A 24,559-nucleotide genomic window follows, 5' to 3' on the forward strand; every position below is an offset into this window, starting at 1 on the left:
CTCAAACACAATCTGTAACCTCATGGCCTGGCATATACCCCCCTCCACCATTACCATCAAGCCAGGGGATCAACCCTGGTTCAATGAAGAGTGTAGGAGGGCATGCCAGGAGCAGCACCAAGCACACCTAAAAATAAGATGTCAACCTGGTGAAGCTGTAACACAGGACTACTTGTGTGCCAACCAGCATTAGCAGCAAGTGATGGACAGAGCCAAGGAATCCCACAACCAATGGGGGTCAATCTAAGTTCTGCTGTCCTGCCACATCCAATCATGAATTGTGGTGGACAATTAAACAACTCACTGGAGGAGCAGACTCCACAAATATCCCCATCCTCAATGATGGAGGAGCCCAGCACATCAGTGTAAAAGGTAAGGCTGAAGCATTTGCAAAAATCTTCAGCCAGAAGTGCTGAGTGGATGATCCCTCTCAGCCTCCTCCAGAGGTCCCCAGCATCACAGATGCCAGTCTTCAGCCAATTTGATTCACTCCACGTGATATCAAGAAATGGCTGAAGACACTGGTTACTGCAAAGGCTATGGGCCCTGACAATATTCTGGCAATAGTACTGAAGACTTGTGCTCCAGAACTTGCTGCACCCCTAGCCAAGCTGTTCCAAGTACAGCTACAACACTGGCATCTAGCAGGCAATGTGGAAAATTGCCCAGGTATGTCCTGTTCACAAAAAGCAGGATAAATCCAACCCAGCCAATTGCCACCCCATCGGTCTACTCTCGGTCATCAGTAAAGTGATGGAAGGAGTCATCAACAGTGCTATCAAGCAGCACTTGCTTAGCAATAACCTGCTCACTAATGCTCAATTTGGGTTCTGCCAGGGTCACTCAACTCCTGACCTCATTACAGCATTGGTTCAAACATGGACAAAAGAGCTGAACTCCCGAGGTGAGATGAAATTGCCCATCCTTGACATCAAGGCAGCATTTGACCGAGTGTGGCATCAAGGTGCCCTAGCAAAACTGAAGTCAATGGGAATCAGGGGGAAAACTCTCCACAGGTTGGAGTCATACCTAGCACAATGGAAGATGGTTGTGGTTGTTGGAGGTCAAGCAACTCAGCTCCAGGACATCACTACAGGAGTTCCTCAGGGTAGTGTCCTCAGTCCAACCATTTTCAGCTGCTTCACCTTCCTTCCAACATAAAGTCAGAAGTGGGGATGTTGACTGATGATTGCACAATGTTCAGCACCATTCACAACTCTTCAGATACTGAAGCAGGCCATGTCCAAATGCAGCAAGACCTTGACAATACCAAGGCTTGGGCTGTCAAGTGACAAATAACATTTGTGCTACACAAGTGTCAGGCAATGACCATCTCCAACAAGAGAGAATCTAACCATCACCCCTTGACATTCAATGGCATTACCATCGCTGAATCCTCCACTATCAACACCGACACACAGTAGTAGCAGTGTATACCACTTACAAGATGCACTGCAGGAACTCACCAAGCCTCCTTAGACATCATCTTCCAAATCCACAGCCACTACCATCTAGAAGGACAAGGGCAGCAGACACATGGGAACACCACCACCTGGAAGTTCCCCTCTAAACAACTCACCATCCTGACTTGGAAATATATCGCTGTTCCTTCACTGTCGCTGGGTCAAAATCCTGGAACTCCCTCCCTAACAGCACTATGGCTGCAGCTACACCACATGGACTGCAGTTGTTCAAGGTGGCAGCTCACCACCGCCTTCTCAAGGGGCAATTAGAGATGGGCAGTAAATGCTAGCCTTGCCAGCAATGCTAATATTCCATTGAAGAATAAAAACAAAATAGGGTTGAGACCTCCAACTCCCCCCACCCCATTACGGGGGGAGGGGATGGGGGTGGGTGAGGGAGACATCCACCTCCCAGCTTTCCCATTATTGGGGGTGGGGGTAACCTCTCATGAGACATCCACCACTCCCACCCACCCCCCACCACCCCAGGCCATTGACATCATACCACTATCTTCAAGGACCTGTTACATTGAGCCACCCTGAACAATGCTCACAGTTACTCCCTCTGAGTCTGTTATTTCCAATCTACAGATCTAGAACCATATAGAAATTTGTTGCTTTCTTCTTCTCTCAACCTCCTATTCCTTCATGTGTCTGAGTCCCAGAACATCCCTTACATCCTGTTGCATGTGGAAGACAATTGTTTACTGAAATTAACATTCTGCTCGAGTGTCATAATTGAACATCCCAGGTATTTGATCAGAATGGCTCTCATTTTAAAGTGTTGCTATAATCCTCCCATCATCCTCACTCCCCTCCCAACCCTACCTCTCCTCCCCATCCCCACTCCCCCAACCCCAACTCCCCATTTCCCCAACCCCCCACCGCAAATATAACTCCCAACTGATTGTTAACATTATTTCTTGGTATTTGTTCCTTTCTGATAGTTTGTGACATTGTTCACATTGTGCTGGGATTTTTTTGCATCATTGGATTATTTTGAAAAATACAAATTCATTCCAGTTGGGGTTTTGCAGTTTTCAAACTTTTAGTAAAACCAGAGCCTGTTAAACAGCTGAATGTTCAGTGAGGGTACCGTGAGAAAGACGAGGGTCCAGTGAGACAGACGAGCACCCCATTGACAGAGAGTGACCACTCTCTACTGAGTTTCTTGTTAAAATTGTTTTGCAGCATATCTTTTAGAACGTTGAAGGCCCGAGGGCAGAGTCTAAAATGGACAAACAAACTCCACAGGAGTTACTAAACCTTGGCACTTAATTCATCTTTTTTGTCCTGTGACATGTCATCCATTTCAAAGGCATCCTCCTCTTCTGCCAGCAGTTCTGCCCTTTCGAGCCCTTCGTCGTCTGTATCAACTTTCAGGTAGCCATTTCTCCCAGGTGCCTCTTCCTCATTCTCATTCATGGGGACAGTGGGTTCATCACTTCCATTACCCCTGATGTAGACACACGCCGAATATGCCGGGTGCCTCTCCAGCCTGTCCTGCACCATCTGCTGGATGTACATCAGAGGAATGGGCAGACAAGCAACGATGATTAGGAGGATCATCAGGGCCAATGCCCAATCAGGATACTCCAGCAGCACCTCCTCTGCCTAGTGGAAACACAGAAAAAGTCAACTTAAGAACATAAGAAATAGAAGGACTAGGCCATTCGGCCCCTCAAGCCTGCCCCACCATTGAATAAGATCATGGCTGATCGGCCCCAGGCCTCAACTCCTCTTTCGTGCCAGCTCCTCATAGCCCTCAACTCCCCGATATTTCAAAGATTTATCTATCTCTGCGTTAAATACTTTCGGTGATCTAGCCCCCCCCAACGTTCTGGGGTAGAGAATTACAGACATTCACTACCCTCAGAGAAGAAATTTCTTCGCAACTCAGTTTTAAATGAATTATTCTGTAACTATGTCACCTAGTTCAAGATTCCCCCACTAGTGGAAACATCTTCTCAACATCTACCCTGCCAAGCCCCCTCAGAATCTTGTACATTTCAATAAGATCACTCCTCATTCTTCTAAACTCTAATGAATAAAGGCCTAACCTGTTTAGCCGTTCTTGATAAGTCAACCCCTTCATCCCAGGAATCAGCCTGGTTAATCTCTTTTGAACTGCCTCCAATGCCAGTGTATCCTTTCTTAAATATTGAGACCAAAACTGTACACAGTACTCCAGGTGCGGCCTCACCAATACCCTGTACAGTTGTAACAGGACTTCCCTATTTTTAAACTCCAACCCCCTAGCAACACAGGCCAAAATTCCATTTGCCTTCTTAGTTACTTGCTGCACCTGCACGCTAACCTTTTGTGTTTCATGCACAAGAACATCCAGATCCCTCTGTGCTGCACTTTTTGGAGTCTCTCTCCAATTAAATAATAGTTTGCCTTTTGATTCTTCCTACCAAAGTGCATGACTTCACAATTTCCTACATTAAACTCCATCTGCCAAGTTTTTGCTCACTCACTCAACCTATCTATATCCCCTAGCAGATTCCTCATGTCCTCATCAGAACATGCCCTCCCATCTATTTTTGTATTGTCGGCAAATTTGGATACATTACACTCTGTCCCCTCCTTCAAGTCATTAATATAGACAGTAAATAATTGATGTCCTAGGACTGATCCTGGTGGCACTCCACTAGTTACATCTTTCCAAATTGAAAAAGACTGATTAATCCTGACTCTGTCTTCTGTGTGCTAACCAATCCTCAATCCATGCTAATACATTACCCCCAATACCGTGAGCTCTTGTGCAATAACTTATGTGGCACCTTACTAAATGCCTTCTGGAAATCCAAATACACCACATCTACCGGTTACCCTTTATCAACTCTGCTTGTTATATCCTCAAAAAACTCTAACAAATTTGTCAAAGATGAATTTCCTTTCACAAAACCATGTTGATTCTGTTTGATTGTGTTAAGCTTTTCTAAATGTCCTGCCATCTCTTCCTTAATAACGGACTCTAGCATTTTCCCAACGACCTTTATTAGGCTGACTGGCCTATAGTTTCCTGCTTTTTGTCTCCCTCCCTTCTTGAACAGGGGCTTCACATTAACGGTTTTCCAATCTGCTGGAATCCTCCCAGAATCCAGACAGTTCTGGAATATTTCGAACCATTGCCTCCACTATCTCTGCAACCACTTCCTTTAATACCCTTGGATTCAGGCCATCAGGTCCTGGCGACTTGTCTGGCTTTAGTCTCATTAGTTTATCAAATACTTTGTCCCTCATGATAGAGACTGTTACAAGATCTTTCCTTTCATTAGCTCCTTGCTTCTCTGATATCTTTGGGATATTTATAGTGTGCTCCACCGTGAAGACCGATGCAAAATATTGGTTTAAACTTATCTGCCATTTCCCTGTTCCCAGTTATCAATTCTCCAGTTGCATCCTCCAAGGGTCCCACACTCACTTTAGCCACTTTCTTTCTTTTTATATACCTGTGGAAGCTCTTGCTGTTTGTTTTTATATTTCTTGCCAATTTACTTCATAATCAATTTTCTCCCTCTATTAGCTTTTTAAGTCATCCCCTGCTGGTTCCTAAAAAATTCCCAATCCTCTGGCCTACCTCTAGTTTTCGCCATTTTTTATGCCTTAGATTTTGATTGGGATACTCTCCTTGACCACCTTTGTTAACCACGGGTGGTTCATCCTTCTCATCGAGTCCTTTCTGGACAGGATAAATTTTTGCTGAGCGTTGTGAAATATCTGTTTAAATGTCTGCCACTGCTCATCCACTGACTTTCCCCTTAGTCTGTTTTTCCAACCTGCTTTAGAAAATTCATTGTTCATACCTCTGTAATTGCTCTTATTGAAGTTGAGGACACTGGTTTGAGATTCGAGTTGCTTGCCCTCAAACTGAATTTGAAATTCTATCATGTTGTGATCTCTACCCCCTAGAGGATCCTTAACTATGATATCTCACCTTAATCCCACCTCAAGGAAGTCTTACACTGAAGTCTAAATAAACTTCAAGTGGAAGCAACATCCAAGACATCTAATTTACATTCGAGGCAGAAGTACAGCCCCAGCCATCACCATGAGGTTTCAGGTTGCTAATATCCTGTCTCCAATGAACACAAAGTAAAACAGCACCAACAAGCATCAGGTATAGTCAGGGAGAGGATCCCAGGTGTGGCACACTTCTGCCATAAGGAGTACTCATTTGGGAGCTTTACTCTGAATCTAACCCCGTGCTGTACCTGCCCTGCGAATGTTTGATGGGGACAGTGTAGAGGGAGCTTTACTCTGTATCTAACCCCGTGCTGTACCTGCCCCGGGAATGTTCTAAGCACACTGGTATGTCAAAGAGAGGAATTGCTCCAGAGTTTTTTCAGTAACATTCATATAAATTGTAAAGATTTGAATCTAATCTATGGTATGAGGCAGTAAACATCTTGGGTTAGATATTAGGTTTCATCAGATGCCTGTGCACCACATTGCCTATACATGGACTGCAAAGGCTCAATTTACCTTTCCCACCTTTCTAAAGGCTCAAGGAGCTTTGCTCCCTGCCCCACCCAAGCAGTGGTGCACCTGTGTAAATTTCACCAGCGCAGCGATGTTGCTGTTTCACCCTCCCCACACCCTGATCAATGTTGCTCTGCAAGTTGCAAAGAGCAAGGAATCCAGCTACTCTCTGATAATCAGGACTCTCAACTTTATCTGCATTAAAGACAACCCATGCTGCACTGAACATTCCCCGTCATCTGGCTTAATGAAAATAATCTTGAGATAAGCTGCGATTGGTCTCACCTTCTCTTGGTTCCATGCTCGATATTGTGGATGCTTGATGCACATGCGGATCAAACTGGCTAGAAGTAGAGCCACCATCATGCTGGGACAGAGAAACTTCCACAGATACTTGTACAGAACAACAGGACGATGACCAATCATAGCCTGGATATCATCCATAAACCTACAATAAACAACATCTGTTACAACTCACTCAGAATTTCCGTCCAGAGTTAGTGGCTGGAGGAATAACAAAATCATCTCCATCACTATCCAGTCACAATTCCTATAAGTGTTTAATGGGGACAGTGTGGAGGGAGCTTTACTCTGTATCTAACCCCGTGCTGTACCTGTCCTGGGAATGTTTGATGGGGACAGTATAGAGGGAGCTTTACTCTGTATCTAACCCTGTGCTGCACCTGTCCTGGGAGTGTTTGATGGGGATAGTGTACAAGAGGATATTGAGTTTGTCATAGAATGTTGATTCAGTTCCCAATCTTTCTTTGCCAAGATCTTCATTCTGGAACCACCTTCAACCCATGAAAAGCTCTTACCCCCCATCCCTCAAACATGGCATTAAGCAAATGGCAAGTGATGGTCGGTACCAGGAGTTGATGCGAGGTACTTTGAGCAGGACATCTCACCCTGAAATGTGGGTGCCCAGAACCTAACCACAGCAGCACACACGTCCCCACAGCCTGTATTCCTCATAAACACCAACCCTAACCACCCCCCGCTCACCACTTTCACAACATTCCAGCTACTGTCCCAAGTGCCAGAATTTCCTCGCCACAGACGCTGACCTGTGTGTGGTACAAGGACTGACGCAGGAAAGTTTGTGTCTTGTTCACCAACTGAGATTCTAATGTCAAAAATTCCAGAGAGAAAGAAGGAACAGGAGAGAGGAAGAGAGATGAAATGGATAGAGGGAGTGAGTGACCCAGACATGATGAATAAACAAAGTATCGGCCGAATCTTCCATGGAGTGGCAATCATCTTCGGATTTTGCGAAGAGAGTCGGATCTGTCCGAAGTCTCCAATTTAAATCGGAGTTTCAGAGGATTCCAGACGCAGGGTAATTGCCCAATGACGGTGAAACTTCCCAGGCAAATCCCATGTAATCCTAGGGTGGGGCTTCAGCGGGGAGGACCCCCAGCACTTCTTCTGGGGTTCCTCCAGGGCACAATCCCCGGGAATGGAAGATCTGGGCCATAAAAGCAGCAGCAGCAGCAGGATGAGAGTGAATGACAGAGTCGACATGTGGATAGGGAAGATGTGGTGAAAAAGATAATGATCATCAGGTGGATGATCGGTGTTTAATAATTGGAGTTAGCATAAGAAAGAGCAAAAGGAAACGAGAAAAGAGAAAGAGGGAGAAATAGAAAAGATTGACAACAATTAACAGAGAGAATGAACACTGAAAATGGAGCCTGAGCTCTAAGACTGGGAACTTACCTGTCAGTTCCATAGATCCAAGCCACAGCAATCAATTCAAACAGAACCACCAAGATCAGAGGCAGTGTTGCAGAGTAATCATCAAACATGGTGACAAAGTAGTTACCAGACCGTTGTGTAAAAATCATTCCAATAACAAATGCCAGGATGCAGCAGACCACTGGAAAAAAAGAAGACAGGTGATACAAAGGATCTAGGGGACAAGTGAGGCTTTAAGCAGGTTTGAGGGGCTCAATGGCCTCCTCCTATACCCTTTTCCCTTTTACTGTGCAGAAAAAGCAGAACAGAACAGGCATTATTCTTCATGGTTCAGAGAGATTAAATCAGTGTCGAATTGGGAAGGCACGAAGCTGAATCTGAGCTCAACAACAAAAACTTATATTTATATAGTGTCGTAAATATCCCAAGGCCCTTCACAGGAGCAACTATCAAACTAGAAATTGACACTGGGCCACATAAGGAGATATTAGGACAGGTGACCAAAAGCTTGGTGAAAGAGGTAACTTTTAAGGAGTGTCCTAAAAGAGAGGGGCTTGGAGGGGTTTAAGGAGGGAATTTCAGAGCTTAGGCCCCAACTGCCAATGGGGGAATGATTAAAATCAGGGGTGTGCAAGAGGTCAGAATTAGAGAAGACCAAAGATCTCGGAGGGTTCCAGGCTCGGAGCAAACTACAAAGATAGGGAGGGGTAAGATCAGGCAGGGATTTGAAAACAAGAATGAGAATTTTAAAATTGTGACATTAATGTTCTGGGAACCAATGTAGGTTATTGAGCATAGGGGTGATGGTGAATGAGGCTTGGTGTGAGTTAGGACAAGAGCAACAAAGTTTTGGATGACCTCAAGCTTATAGAGGGTAGATTGTGGGAGGCTGAACAGGAGTATGTTGGAATAGTTGAGTCCATCGATAACAACAGCATGGATGAGGGTTTCAGCAGCAGATGAGCTGAGGCAGCACCCGTCAGGTGATGTTACAGAGTTGGAAATAGACAGACTTAGTGTTGGCGTGGATATGTGGTTGAAAGATTGCAAACCAACTGATTTAATCTTAGACTTTTACCCGGGAGAGGGATGGAGACGGTAGCAGGGGAATAGAGTCTGTGATGAGGATGTCAATGGCTTCAGTTTTCTGAACATTTTGTTGGAGGAAATTTCTGCTTATCCAGTACTAGAGTTGGACACGCAGCACGACAGCTTGGAGAGGCAGTGCAAGGGTCGAGAGAGTTGGTGGTGAGGTAAAGCTGAATGTCAGCAGCGACATGTGGTAACTGATGCTATATTTTCAAACGATCTCACTGAGGGTCAGCATGTAGATGAGAAATAGGAAGGGGTCAAGGATAGATCCTTGGAGGACACCAGAGGTAACAGTGTGGGAGCAGGAGGAGAAGCCATTGCAGGTTATTCTCTGGTTAACAGATAGATAAGAATGGAACCTGGTGAGTGAGTCTTTCCCAGTGGGACAATATTGGAGGATGATGGACTGGTCAAAAAAGGCTGCATACAGGACAAGGAGGCCAACTGAAATGGGGACAGAGGTTTTCCGGGTCCACAGTTTTGAACATTGGTCTCACTGGGTATTTGACAAACAACCTTTCAGCCCCTGCCAGTCTCAATTCAGTCACTCCAGCGCACATTACCTGTGAAAATGGACTTCCTTCTGGACAGACAGGGGAAGTTGTCAAGGAGGGGAGTGAGAATCCCCTGCATGTTCCCAAACATTGTGCTCAACCCCAAGTTCAGCAGCATCAGAAAAAACAGGATAGACCAAAATGGCGAGGCAGGGAAGTGTGTGATGGCTTCTGTGAAAGCAATGAAGGCAAGGCCTGTACCTTCAACACCCTGGGGCAGAGAGAGATTCAACAAATCAGTCAAACTTCATCAAGCAACACCTCATTTTCAGGCAATATCAATTAGGGCTGTGATAGTAATAAAATCTCTCCTCAATCACCCCCATTGTACTGAACCCCAATGGGTTAAACCCCTTCCCCATTCACTCCCATTGTACTGAATCCCAATGGATCAAACCCCTTTCCTTTCATCCCCATTGTACTGAATCCCTAACCGAATCCCAATAGACTGAGCCATTTCCTATTCATTCCCAGCTTGATAAACAGGCAGGAACAAATTACCTTTTGCATTTCTTGTTCGAGTTTGCATTGCTGGACGTGATAAGGGATTAAGTCTGATCTCCTGGAGTCAAACCATTCTCTGTATTGCTTGTTCGACACAGTTGAAAAGTTGAGAGATTCTGGAATTAAACTTGTGTTTAAAACTCCATTATCAATCAAGTCAATCACTTTGAGGCTGTTCCTGAAACACACAATCTATAAATCAATAACTGTAATCTACTAATAATTTACAAATCAAAAGCTACACACCATAAAAGCCTGAACCCGCCACTGACAATCAACTCCCAACGACTCTCATCAACAAACTCAGCACGGTCCAGAGACTGAATGGGAACATTTCTGGATCCCTCATTAAACCTCTCCTACAATTGGCAGAGCATTAACCCACTGACTGTACAATAACTTAAAACTTCATTTACACTTTAAAATCTGTTCACAGAAGCCATTATATAACCCTTTCATAAAGCTATAGATATTCAATTATAATCCCACATAATCGCTATTCAAGCCCCATATTTAACTGCTTCTTTAACAGAATAACATTTTATAAAGGAAGTGACATTGCTCAAAGCTCTCACTATCGCCGAAAGTAAACAGGTGCCAAACCTTTGCACACATTTCTGGGTGAGTACGTTAGCTCGGAATCCCAGCACTGCAAACACAACCAATGTGGCAAACACAGACGTCAGGAAGTTGATGACGGAGACGAGGTAAGCATCAAAATGGCAGTTATTGGTGCGGGTATTGTAGCTGGAATAAGCAATGACACTCCCAAAGCCCAGGCCCAGGGCAAAGAACACCTGGGTGGCAGCCTGTCGCCATACTTGTGTGTCAACCAAAATCTCAAGCTGCAAAAAACACAAACAGACTTAAATAGGGACGGTTATCTGGTTAGAATTTTACAGTAATCATAGAAAATGGAGTCAGGATTTTACCATAATTATCCCTTCACTGGGAACATAACATCACTGAATTTACCTATTAATGTAAAACTTCCACTATCAGATTCCGAGCATGGGGTTAGATACGGAGTAAAGCTCCCTCTACACTGTCTCCATCAAACACTCCCAGGACAGGTACAGCACGGGTTTAGATACAGAGTAAAGCTCCCTCTACACTGTCCCCATCAAACACTCCCAGGACAGGTACAGCATGGGGTTAGATACAGAATAAAGCTCCCTCTACACCGTCTCCATCAAACACTCCCAGGACAGGTACAGCACGGGGTTAGGTACAGAGTAAAGCTCCCTCTACACTGTCTCCATCAAACACTCCCAGGACAGGTACAGCATGGGGTTAGATACAGAATAAAGCTCCCTCTACACCGTCTCCATCAAACACTCCCAGGACAGGTACAGCACGGGGTTAGGTACAGAGTAAAGCTCCCTCTACACTGTCTCCATCAAACACTCCCAGGACAGGTACAGCACGGGGTTAGATACAGAGTAAAGTTATCTGACACTGATCTCTGTAAATCACAGACTCAGGGACAAATCAGTTTGTGCTGTTTATATATTATCATTAAGAAATGGGGTATGAATGTCACAAAATATTTTCACTTTAGACTCCTGTGGGTTTGGAACAGAAGTGTTTTGCTCCTTTCTCAGCCTCACACTGCAGCTCTTCTCAGGAGAGCCCTCAGGGGCACATTCCAAGTAGCTGCCTGCAGAAGCAATGAAGCCTCACCAAGACAGGACAGTGAGGGGTTAGAGGGAGAACAAGCAATGAACCTGCAATTTCTAAACAAACCCAATGGGGAGAATGATTGTTTGGAACTCTGTCAGAGGGCCAGACTCAACCAACTGTGGGACAGGGCTGCAGAGATCAGCTGGTTTTGATCCCCACTGTGTGTGTGTAGATGTAAGTCAGGACAGCAACAGGGAACTCATAATTGGCTCAATACCCTTGAGCAAGACAGGGTAAAATTCAGCCGAGGCACCAGGTGCACATCACACCAAGTGACCTCTGCTGGGAACCAGGGGCCCCTCCCCCCCCCCCCCCCCCCACCCCCCCGTCAGTGTCAGAGTGAAGCCCCTCCCCCAGTCAGTGTCACTGAGTGAAGCCCCTCCCCCAGTCAGTCTCCCTGAGTGAAGAGCCTCCCCCCAGTCAGTCTCTCTGAGTGAAGCCCCTCCCGGCCTGGTCAGTCTCACTGAGTGAAGCCCCTCCCGGCCTGGTCAGTCTCACTGAGTGAAGCCACTCCCGGCCTGGTCAGTCTCACTGAGTGAAGCCCCCTGCCCGCCCAGTCAGCGTCACTGAGTGAAGACCCCCCCTCCCCCCGGTCAGTGTCAGTGAGTGAAGCCCCTCCCCCTGGTCAGTGTCACTAAGTGAAGCCCCTCCCCTGTCTCCCCTTTACCTTCGGAGTGAACATGTAGCGAATTCCATCCAAAGAACCTTCCAGAAGGAGGCCTCGAATGAGGAAGCAGAAAAGGACCACGTAGGGGAAGATGGAGCTGAAGTACATAACCTGCAGGAAAAATGGTGTCGCTGGTGTTATAATAATTCTTAGTGCAAAGCATAAATGCTCAGTAATCATGTGTAAGTGTCTATGAGAAAAAAGACATCATATTTGGAAATATAACCAATCCCAATCAGAACTCAAAGGGGCCATTCAGCCCATCCCAGAACTCCCCTCATTCAAACCTACGTGGACCCAAATCTCTTGTGCCACAACCCATACCCCCAGACTCTCCTCACTCAGCTGAGCTGTTTCCCCCTCCAACACCAAGATCACTTAGTTTCACCCCTGCATTGTCCATCTCTGTCCTGAGACCTCCACCACCAAATCCCTATTTTGTCATTTCCAGTCTCTCATTCCAGATCTCTCTATCTCCACATTCCATAAACGCCGCTGTATCCTGCGTTCATATCCTGCCCTGTACTAAGCCTCACTCATCCAGCACACTTGTCCTGTTAGCTTGCTCTGTGCCCCAACATTCCATTCTAAATCTTTATTCTTGTCTTGAAGTCTTGCTGCAACCTTCTGTCTGTAACCTCCTCCAGACTTCTCATTCCCTCCTGCGGCCTTTAGCTTTCCCACTCTTGTCTTCTGTGTATTTCATCCTCTCCCATTATTTGCAGAACGTAGGACTGAGCAGGAGCGTGCCATTTGACCCTTCGAGCCTGCTCCACCATTCGATAAGATCTGTTAGTGGTCTCAACTCCACTTTCCTGTCTGCCCCCCATAACCTTTGACTCCCTCATTGATCAAAGATCTGTCTATCTCAGCCTTGAATATATTCCATGCCCCAGCCTCCAATGCGCCCTGGGGGAGAGAGTTCCACAGACTCACACACCTCAGAGATGCAAGTGGAACTGCCTAACGCTCTACATTCTGAACCTGACCCCCATCCCTATAACCTTCCCTACATCTCCCTGTAAAGCTTCTCAAATTCCAACTCTTATCCCAAGCCTTTAAACACCTTAAACTCTCCTTTCTAATTCTGCCAAAGCCCTAGTGACATTTTATAACCTAAAGGAGCTGCATCAGAGGAATTTGTTCCTCTCCATAGCAGCCAGCCAATATTCTTATTCAAAAAGGTGCTCCTCTTTTTGACAAACTGATTCTCTCTGGGGGTTCTCTGGGGCAGCAGCTACACTGATCAGCAGCAGGATCACGGTTTACATATTTCCAGATGGGACTTTCATCCAGACATGTCTATAGAATCTGATCCTCTTCCTCCTCAATTAGCTAAAGAAGGAATACTGGGATCCCTTGGACACAGACTGGGAGCCCCACCCGCCAGCAGCCGTTGTCACTGATTATGGAAGTGAAGATACTGAATATCTGAGGGTCACCCATTACCTTCCCTGAGGATTTGATTCCTTTGATCATGGCGAGACAAACAATAACCCAGGCAGCGAGCAGGCATCCAGTCATGGTGAGATCCAGACCTCCATTCTCATCGATGGAGTCAGTGATGTTCAAGGCTTCACGGTACCAAAAGTAGGTGGTGGCGGAACTCTCTAGGCACTCGGTGACTGCAGCAGAGAACAGACAGAAGATCAGGACATTGGCAACGGGAATGTGGAAGGGAGGGAAGGGGAGAGAGGGAGGAAAGTTTGTGAAGAGGTAATAATTGGGGAAGATTGGCTGTGAATGAGCCCCCACGTACCTGCTGCTGTCTGGTTGGGGAGAGAGGGACAGGACTGCCAGGGCAGTGGATACTGGAATGAGTGACCAAAGTAAAAGAGACTCCAGGCGATGATGACATTGTAATAGAGCGAGACAAGGGAACAGACCTAGAGAAACCAGAAACATGGACATCAGTGACCTCAACCTGAACACATTCAAAGCAATATGAGAGAATCCACCACCACTGTCTCCCACCACCACTATCTCCACCCACTGAGGTCTCCACACCACCCCCGTCTCTCCCCAGTGTCTCCCCCACAACTGTCCCTACATCCCCATGTTTCCCCTACAACTGACCCACCTCAGTTCACCAACTATTGTCTCCCCACCGGACTGTCCCCGCCCCAGCACCTTCCCCAGCCCCAGTGATTCCCCTCCCAACACGGCCCTGACAATCTTGCCCATCACAGATTAATCAGTGGAACGTTGTAGCATTGGCTCCCACCATTCACACCCACTCAGCTGTGTAACAAATCTATCCCGCTCTGAAGCGGCACCCCCACATCCCACTCCCCACTCACACTCCTTCCTCTCCAACCCACCCACTCACCCACCCTCTCCACCCCAGTGGACTACTAATCCAGAGACCCAGGGTAATGCTCAGGGGCCCTGGGTTTGAATCCCACCACAGCAGGTGGTGAAATCTGAATTCAGTAAAAATCTGGAATTAAAAGTCTGATGATGACCACAAAACCATTGCCGTAAAAACCCCACTAGTTCACTAATGTCCTTTAGGGAAGGAAATCTGCCATCCTTACCTGGTCTGGCCTACATGTGACTCCAGACCCACAGCAATGTGGTTGACTCTGAAATAGCTGAGAAAGCCACTCAGTTGTAACAAACCACTACAAAGTTTCAAAAAAGGAATGAAGCCAGACAGACCACCCGGCATCGACCTAGACACCGGAAATGACAATTGCAGCCCTGTCAACCCTGCAAAGTCCTTCTTACTAACATCTGGGGGCTAGTGCCAAAATTGGGAGAACTGTCTCACAGACTAGTCAAGCAACAGCCTGACATAGTCATCCTCACGGAATCATACCTTACAGATAATGTCCTAGACAACACCATCACCATCCCTGGGTATGTCCTGTCCCACTGGCAGGACAGGCCCAGCAGAGGTGGTGACACAGTGGTATATAGTTGGGAGGGAGTTGCCCTGGGAGTCCTCAACATCGACTCCGGACCCCATGAAGTCACATGGCATCAGACATGGGCAAGGCAACCTCCTGCTGATTACCACGTACGGCCCTCCCTCAGCTGATGTTGAACACCACTTGGAACAAGCACTGAGGGTGGCAATGGTGCAGAATGTACTCTGGGTGGGGGACTTCAATAAACATCACCAAGTTTGTCTCGGTAGCATCACTACTGACTGAGCTGGCTGAGTCCTAAATGACATAGCTGCTAGACTGGGTCTGTGGCAGGTGGTGAAGGAACCAACAAGAGGGAAAAACATACTTGACCTCATCCTCACCAACCTGCCTGCCACAGATGCATCTGTGTATGACAGTATCGGTAGGATTGACCACCGCACAGTCCTTGTGGAGACAAAGTCCCACCTTCACATTGAGAATACCCTCCATTGTGTTGTGTGGCACTATCGCCGTGCTAAATGAGATAGATTTCGAACAGATCTAGCAACTCGACTGGGCATCCATGAGGCGCTGTGGGCCATCAGCAGCAGCAGAATTGTACTCGAACACAATCTGTAACCTCATGGTCCACTCTACCATTATCACCAAGCCAGGGGATCAGCCCTGGTTCAATGAAGAATGCAGGAGGGCATGCCAGAAGCAGTATCAGGAATACCTAAAAATGAGGTGTCAACCTGGTGAAGCTATAACACAGGACAACTTGTGTGTCAAATAGCATAAGCAATAGCATAAGATAGACAGAGCTAAGCAATGCCACAACCAACGGATTCGGATTTAAGCTCTGCAGTCCTGCCACATCCAGTCTTGAATGGTGGTGGACAATTAAACAACTCACTAAAGGAGGAGGCTCCACAAATATCCCCATCCTCAATGATGGGGGAGACCAGCACATCAGTGCAAAGGATGAAGCTAATGCATTTGCTACAATCTTCAGCCAGAGGTGCCGAGTGGAAGATCCATTTCGGCATCCTCCGGAGGTCCCCAGCATCACAGACGCCGGTCTTCAGCAAATTCGATTCACTCCACGTGATATCAAGAAATGGATGAAGGGACGGGATACTACAAAGGCTATGGACCCTGACAATATTCCGGCAAAAGTACTGAAGACTTGTGCTTCAGAACTTGCTGCATCTCTAGCCAAGCTGTTCCAGTACAGCTACAACACTGGCATCTATGCGGCTATGTGGAAAATTGCCCAGGTATTGCCTGTACACAAAAAGCAGGACAGATCCAACCCGGCCAATTACCGCCCCATCAGTCTACTCTCCATCATCAGTAAAGTAATGGAAGGGATCATCAGCAGTGCTATCAAGCGGCACTTGCTTAGCAATAACCTGCTCACTGACACCCAATTTGGGTTCTGCCAGGGCCACACAGCTCCTGACCTCATTACAGCCTTGGTTCAAACATGGACAAAAGAGCTGAACTCTCGAGGCGAGTTTAGAGTGACATCAAGGCAGCATTTGACCAAGCATCAAGGACCCCTAGCAAAACTGGAGTCAATGGGAATCAGGGGGAAAAATCTCCACTGGTTGGAGTCATACCTAGCACAAAGGAAGATGGTTGTGGTTGTTGGAGGTCAATCATCTCAGCTCCAGGACATCACTGCAGGAGTTCCACATGGTAGTGTCCTTGGCCCAACCATCTCCAGCTGCTTCATCAATGACCTTCCTTCCATCATAAGGTCAGAAGTAGGGATGTTCGCTGATGATTGCACAATGTTCAGCACCATTCACAACTCCAGACACTGAAGCAGCCCATATCTAAATGCAGCAAGACCTGGACAATATCCAGGCTTAGGCTGACAAGCGGCAAGTAATATTCATGCCACACAAGTGTCAGTCAATGACCGTCTCCAACAAGAGAGAATCCAATCATCGCCCCTTGATGTTCAATGGCATTATCATCACTGAATCCTCCACTATCAACATCCTGGGGGTTATCATTGACCAGAAACTGAACTGTACTAGCCATATAAATACTGTGGCTACAAGAGCAGGTCAAAGGCTGGGAATCCTGTGACAAGTAACTCACCTCCTGTCTCCCAAAGCCTGTCCACCATCTACAAGGCACGAGTCAGATGTGTGATGGAATATTCTCCACTTACCTGGATGGGTGCAGCTCCTACAACACTCAAGAAACTTGACACTATCCAGGACAAAGCAGCCCCGCTTGATTGGCACCACATCCACAAACATTCACTCCTTCCACAATTGAAACACAATAGCAGCAGTGTGTACCACGAGCAAGATGCACTGCAGGAATTCACCAAAGCTCCTTTAACAGCACCTTCCAAACCCATGACCTCTACCATCTAGAACGACAAGGCCAGCAGATAGATGGGAATATCACCACCTGCAAGTTCCCCTCCAAGTCATTCACCATCCTGACCTGGCAATATATCATTGTTCCTTCACTGTCGCTGGATCAAAATCCTGGAACTCCCTCCCTAACAGCACTGTGGGTGTACCTACACCACATGGACTGCAGCGGTTCAAGAAGGCAGCTCACCACCACCTTCTCAAGGGCAACTAGGGGTGGACAATAAATGCTGGCCCAGCCAGTGACGCCCACATCCCGTGAATGAATTAAAAAATTTTTAAAAACCCACGCACCCCCCCCCCCCACCCCCGCAACCCACCACACAGCTGGCGAATCCTATTCCAGATAGCCGCGGGTTGATGTGTTTCCAAACTCCGATGCTGCCCTGTCGGATACTTTGTCCAGCTGCCATCTCCAGGAAGAATAGCGGGATTCCCATCACCACCAGCAGAATTAAGTAAAGAAACAGGAAAGCTCCTAGAACAGGAACAAAACAGAAAAATTATTCAAGGATGTTTATAGGATTAGACTGAGCCAGAGTAATTTCAGTTCTGCCGGAAGGGGCAGGTGGAGAGTCCAGAATGAAGCGACAGAAACTTAAAATTGGAGCCAGGTCGTTCAGGTGTGATGTCAGGAAGCATTTCTTCACAGACAGGGGTGGAAATGTGGAATTCTCCTGCGGGACAACTGGAGCTCTCCAGACTGAGGCTGACTGAGGTTATGGAATGGAGATGGATGGATGGAGTAAAAGGAGCTCAGAGAATCATCTAATTGAAAGATGCAACAGACAGAAGGGGCTGAATGGTCTCCTCCTGTTCCTATAAGCTGAAGCTCTGATGGGTCACTGACAATTCAGGTTCTGTACAACTGTTACCTTGCAGCTAATAACTTGGGAATAGCCCCCAGCTCTACTACTGGCTCTGTGGATACATGAATCTCTAGTGGGGTATAGTCAGTGCTGAGAAAGCCACTATCAACTAGAAGGGGCCACAGGGCGTGGGAGAGAGAAATCAGCGATGCCACACCTTAAGGAACTGTCTCTCCCTAGTAACTGTCAGCACCTTCAGGAACTGTCTCTCCCCAGTGAGCGTCAGCACTTTCAGGAACTGTCTCTCCCCAGTGAGCGTCAGCACTTTCAGGAACTGTCTCTCCCCAGTGAGAGTCAGCACCTTCAGGAACTGTCTCCCCCCCAGTGAGTGTCAGCACCTTCAGGAACTGTCTCTCCCCAGTGAGAATCAGCACCTTCAGGAACCGTCTCTCCCCAGTGAGTGTCAGCACCTTCAGGAACCGTCTCCCCCCAGAGAGAGTCAGCACCTTCAGGAACTGTCTCTCCCCAGTGAGAGTCAGCACCTTCAGGAACTGTCTCCCCCGCAGTGAGTGTCAGCACCTTCAGGAACTGTCTCTCCCCAGTGAGTGTCAGCACCTTCAGGAACTGTCTCTCCCCAGTGAGAGTCAGCACCTTCAGGAACTGTCTCTCCCCAGTGAGTGTCAGCACCTTCAGGAACTGTCTTTTCCCAGTGAGAGTCAGCACCTTCAGGAACTGTCTCCCCCCAGTGAGAGTCAGCACCTTCAGGAACTGTCTCCCCCCAGTGAGAGTCAGCACCTTCAGGAACTGTCTCCCCCCCAGTGAGTGTCAGCACCTTCAGGAACTGTCTCCCCCCAGTGAGAATCAGCACCTTCAGGAACCGTCTCTCCCCAGTGAGTGTCAGCACCTTCAGGAACTGTCTCCCCCCAGAGAGAGTCAGCACCTTCAGGAACTGTCTCTCCCCAGTGAGAGTCAGCACCTTCAGGAACTGTCTCCCCCGCAGTGAGTGTCAGCACCTTCAGGAACTGTCTCTCCCCAGTGAGTGTCAGCACCTTCAGGAACTGTCTCTCCCCAGTGAGAGTCAGCACCTTCAGGAACTGTCTCTCCCCAGTGAGTGTCAGCACCTTCAGGAACTGTCTTTTCCCAGTGAGAGTCAGCACCTTCAGGAAGTGTCTCCCCCCAGTGAGAGTCAGCACCTTCAGGAACTGTCTCCCCTCAGTGAGAGTCAGCACCTTCAGGAACTGTCTCCCCCCAGTGAGAGTCAGCACCTTCAGGAACTGTCTCCCCCCAGTGAGAGTCAGCACCTTCAGGAACTGTCTCCCCCCAGTGAGAGTCAGCACCTTCAGTGCAGGCTATGCTGCAGGTTACAGTTTTTCCTGAGGTTCAGCTGTAATTGATGATTGATGGATTCAACGTCTGTTCTTAGTTTAACCGAGAGTCCACAGGAGCACCATTACTTTATTTACGCAGAACGTTGAACAATTTTGGTTTGAATCCCTAGAATTTCTAAGGGGAGCCAGGAAGTTCTGCCCAGTCTTCTGAATATTTATCCTGAACCAACATCATTAAAACAGTTGATCTGATTTATTTTCTCATTGGAGTTTGTTGGACACAACCTGGCTGCCATGCTCCCCACAGTACAACAGTGACTGCACCTCAAAAATACTTCATTAGCTTAAGAATTCTTTGGAATGTCTGAGGTTGTGAAAGTTGCTATTAACATGCCTGTCTTTCTTTCTGGGTGTGCCTCTCAGTTTGGGCTTGCGTGACTTCCTCTGGTGATCCACCAGTGATGGTTTGGTTTCTGGCTTGAGCTTAGCCAGGGTATCATTGGCTGTCAAGCCCAGTGTGTGTGCGCCAGGTGGGTGAGTTCAGGATCAGGCTGTGCTGCCTTCCACAGGTGAACAGCCCACACACACACTCGCTATCATGAGGTCATTCTGATGAGGTGCTGGGGTCACTCAATAAGTCAACATTTTCAGGGGAGGAGTGTGGAATAAACCAGTAATAAAATATTGAAGCTTACCACCCCCATTCTGGTGGCAGAGATACGGGAATCTCCAGACATTGCCAAGCCCCACGGAGAATCCCACCTGGGCGAGAATATACTGCAGCTTGCTTCCCCATGCAGGTCTGGAGGGTTCATCCAGCACAAGTTCCGTGCTGGACTCATTCACGTCTACACCCGGTGAATCCGTTTTGCTCTTTTCCATCAGAGCACAGCGTGGACGAGGTGTGGGCTGGAGCCGAGTCCTCACAATACAGACTGGGGAGGTAAAATACAACATGTGATGAAGGAAATCCAACATTTAAACTGCCTCATTATAGGAGTGGAAAATTCCACAAGTACCAGCATCTCTTTCCAACAGACTAATGACAAAAAGTCTCTCTGGCAGAACTTAGAACACACCAGGAATAAGCCAGGTCATTCAGAACAAGTCAATTGATTCAAATTGATATTTAGAGAATCAAAATGTACTGCATAATGACTTAAATTATGATCGTGGAGTCAAGGATAACAAAATCACACTAGAGGTGCAAAAAGCTTTAAGACCCCCAATAAACAGCAGTTAACTAGACTCCAAGGCAGGATTATCAGATAAACACACATTGGTACAACCAGCTCCTTGTATCCTGGTCAGAGTGTTGGCAGTGGGACACTGCCATACTTTCAGAAGAGTTGGACCAAAGGACAGAGACCCATCAGAGCAGACCAGATGCATGGTGAGAATAAGAATGCCATCATGCAGAGACTGGCTCACAGCAACCCGAGCTGTTCTGTCAGACCAGAGAAAAGTGGAGCAACCTTTCAAAAATCAATGCAGCATAATAGTATCGAACAGGCCTCTGGACCAGGCCAGGACTGAGGCGTATGATAGTTATGGTTGTTCTGACCATTTTGCTATGTATTACAGAACTGCGCACAGCATTGACCAAAGCTCTTTTCTAAAAACAGCAACATGGCTAATACCGTATATCCTCAAAAATCCCATTGTAACAAGGGCAGCAGACCAGTGTCAACTTGAGGCTGCACTACAGTCTGCAACCACCAGAGGCCACTCCCAGCCAGCTCCACGCTATCCTCCTCCAGTACTCAGTTCCAGCTGGGACTGCACTCTTGGCTCTATTTTTATCTAAGTTCATCCCCGGAGAACGGCTTCTTCGACCATTGGCACAAAGTTACCTCTGGTGCCGCCACCCAAGGATCTAACCACGGTCCCCTCCTATTTATTATCTACACACTATCCCTTGGTGACATGATCCAAAAACACATTGCCAGTTTTAAGGTTTACACTGACAACGCCCAGCTCAACCTTCCCACTGCCTCTCTCAACCCCCACAATGTCTCGGATTCATCACACTGCCTGGATGAGCAGAAATTTCCCCAACTAAATTGTGGGAAGACCACAGCCATGGTCTCCATCACAAATTCAGTTCCCTAACTACCAGCTTCACCCTCCTCTGGCCAGTGCCTGACGCTGCAACCTTGGTGTCTCTGTAACATCCACTCATCCCTGTCTCAGCTCATCTGCCACTCAAACCCTCATCCATGCCTTTTTTAAAATCATTAGACTTCACTATTCCAATATCTCTTGGTCAGTCTCCAGCTCCCAACCTACATAAACATAAGCTTCTCCTAAACTCGACTGCCCAACTTGCATCAAGTCCCATTCACCCATTACCCTACCGCATTCCAACTTTAAACACTCCACCATTAGCAGCTGTACCGTTCAGCTGCCTGGACCCCAAGTCCTGTAAATCCCTCCATAACCTTCACCCTCTCCAGCTCTCTACCTCAGTTTCAGAGAATCACAGAATGGCTTACACATTCCTCCTTTAAGAAACTCCTTCAAACCTATTGCTTTGACTAAGTTTTTGTTCATCTGCCTTAATATCACCTGACGTGGCTCAGAGTCAAATTTTGTTCTATGATCCTGTGTTGTTTTAATATGTTGATGTTGCTAAATAAATACAGGTTGTTGTTGAGGGCTTCCATTGAGAGAAACCCAGTAGCAGCACTAAACTCCCCAAGAGACAGAATACCGAGAGTCGCCAGTCAGTGTACAGATATCTCCCTGAGAGAGAGGGGACCGAGAGACACCAGTCAGTGTACAGATATCTCCCTGAGAGAGGGGGGGGACTGAGAGGCACCAGTCAGTGTACAGATATCTCCCTGAGAGAGGGGGGGGACTGAGAGGCACCAGTCAGTGTACAGATATCTCCCTGAGAGAAAGGGACTGAGAGACACCAGTCAGTGTACAGATATCTCCCTGAGAGAGAGGGACTGAGAGACACCAGTGTACAGATATCTCCCTGAGAGAAAGGGACTGAGAGACACCAGTCAGTGTACAGATATCTCCCTGAGAGAAAGGGACTGAGAGACACCAGTCACTGTACAGATATCTCCCTGAGAGAGGGGGGGGGACTGAGAGGCACCAGTCAGTGTACAGATATCTCCCTGAGAGAGAGGGACTGAGAGGCACCAGTCAGTGTACAGATATCTCCCTGAGAGAGAGGGACTGAGAGACACCAGTCAGTGTACAGATATCTCCCTGAGAGAGAGGGACTGAGAGACACCAGTCAGTGTACAGATATCTCCCTGAGAGAGAGGGACTGAGAGACACCAGTGTACAGATATCTCCCTGAGAGAAAGGGACTGAGAGACACCAGTCAGTGTACAGATATCTCCCTGAGAGAAAGGGACTGAGAGACACCAGTCACTGTACAGATATCTCCCTGAGAGAGGGGGGGGGACTGAGAGGCACCAGTCAGTGTACAGATATCTCCCTGAGAGAGAGGGACTGAGAGACACCAGTCAGTGTACAGATATCTCCCTGAGAGAGAGGGACTGAGGGGCACCAGTCAGTGTACAGGTATCTCCCTCAGAGAGAGGGACCGAGGGGCACCAGTCAGTGTACAGATATCTCCCTGAGAGAGGGGGGGGACTGAGACACCAGTCAGCGTACAGGTATCTCCCTCAGAGAGAGGGACCGAGGGGCACCAGTCAGTGTACAGATATCTCCCTCTGAGAGAGGGACTGAGGGGCACCAGTCAGTGTACAGATATCTCCCTCTGAGAGAGGGACTGAGGGGCACCAGTCAGTGTACAGATATCTCCCTCTGAGAGAGAGACTGAGGGGCACCAGTCAGTGTACAGATATCTCCCTCTGAGAGAGGGACTGAGGGGCACCAGTCAGTGTACAGATATCTCCCTCTGAGAGAGGGACTGAGGGGCACCAGTCAGTGTACCGATATCATCCTGAGAGAGGGGGGACTGGGAGGCATCAGTCAGTGTACAGATATCTCGCTGAGAGAGAGGGAACCGAGAGATACCAGTCAGTGTACAGATATCTCCCTGAGAGAGGGGACCGAGAGACACCAGTCAGTGTCCAGATATCTCCCTGCGAGAGTGGAGACCGAGAGGCATCAATCAGTCTACAGATATTTCCCTCAGAGAGGGACTGAGAGGCATCAGTCAGTGTACAGATATCTCCCTCAGAGAGAGGGACCGAGGGGCACCAGTCAGTGTACAGATATCTCCCTCTGAGAGAGGGACTGAGGGGCACCAGTCAGTGTACAGATATCTCCCTCTGAGAGAGGGACTGAGGGGCACCAGTCAGTGTACCGATATCTCCCTCTGAGAGAGGGACTGAGGGGCACCAGTCAGTGTACCGATATCATCCTGAGAGAGGGGGGACTGGGAGGCATCAGTCAGTGTACGGATATCTCGCTGAGAGAGAGGGGACCGAGAGATACCAGTCAGTGTACAGATATCTCCCTGAGAGAGAGGGGACCAAGAGACGTCAGTCAGTCATAGAGGTCTACAGCATAGAAAAAGGCCCATCTGCCCATCGTGTCTGCGCCAGGCAAACAAGTACCTAACTATTCTAATCCCATTTTCCAGCACTAGGCCCATGGCCTTGTATGCCATGGCATCGCAAATGCACATCCAAATACTTCTTAAATATTATGAAGGTTTCTGCCTCTCCCACTCTTTCATGCAGTGAGTTCCAGATTCCAACCACCCTCTGCGTGAAAAAATTCTTCCTCACACCCCCTCTGAACCTGCCCCTTACCTTAAACCTATGCCCCCTGGTTATTGATCCCTCCACCAAGGGGAAAAGTTCCTTCCTGTCTACCCTATTTGTGCCCCTCATAATTTTATACACCTCAATCATGTCCCCCCTCAATCTCCACTGCTCCAAGGAAAATAACCCCAGTCTATCCAATCTCTCTTCATAACTAAAACTCTCCAGCCCAGGCAACATCCTGGTAAATCTCCTCTGCTCTCTCTCTAGTGCAATCACATCCTTCCTATAATGCAGATTCCAGAACTGCGCACAATAC

The 24,559-nt window shown here is 47.6% G+C and overlaps 1 protein-coding gene across 2 annotated transcripts in view; it reads right to left on the reverse strand.

Annotated features, from left to right (window-relative positions):
• Positions 1 to 2,347: 2,347 nt before the first annotated feature.
• LOC121271796 (sodium-dependent neutral amino acid transporter B(0)AT2-like) overlaps positions 2,348 to 24,559 on the reverse strand; it is a 30,848-nt gene continuing 8,636 nt past the window's right edge. For both annotated transcript variants that reach the window (XM_041178078.1, XM_041178079.1), the window contains exons 2-12: positions 20,239 to 20,478; positions 17,727 to 17,884; positions 13,909 to 14,035; positions 13,599 to 13,774; positions 12,150 to 12,260; positions 10,403 to 10,644; positions 9,797 to 9,977; positions 9,305 to 9,506; positions 7,671 to 7,830; positions 6,237 to 6,399; positions 2,348 to 3,077 (exon numbers count right to left, since the gene is read on the reverse strand). In XM_041178078.1, the coding sequence (XP_041034012.1) occupies positions 2,724 to 3,077; positions 6,237 to 6,399; positions 7,671 to 7,830; positions 9,305 to 9,506; positions 9,797 to 9,977; positions 10,403 to 10,644; positions 12,150 to 12,260; positions 13,599 to 13,774; positions 13,909 to 14,035; positions 17,727 to 17,884; positions 20,239 to 20,425 (2,061 nt within the window). In that variant the 5' untranslated portion in view covers positions 20,426 to 20,478 and the 3' untranslated portion in view covers positions 2,348 to 2,723. The remainder of the gene's footprint in view (positions 3,078 to 6,236; positions 6,400 to 7,670; positions 7,831 to 9,304; positions 9,507 to 9,796; positions 9,978 to 10,402; positions 10,645 to 12,149; positions 12,261 to 13,598; positions 13,775 to 13,908; positions 14,036 to 17,726; positions 17,885 to 20,238; positions 20,479 to 24,559) is intronic.

The sequence above is a fragment of the Carcharodon carcharias genome, chromosome 31 (genome assembly GCF_017639515.1).
Source record: "Carcharodon carcharias isolate sCarCar2 chromosome 31, sCarCar2.pri, whole genome shotgun sequence".
NCBI lineage: Eukaryota > Metazoa > Chordata > Chondrichthyes > Lamniformes > Lamnidae > Carcharodon > Carcharodon carcharias.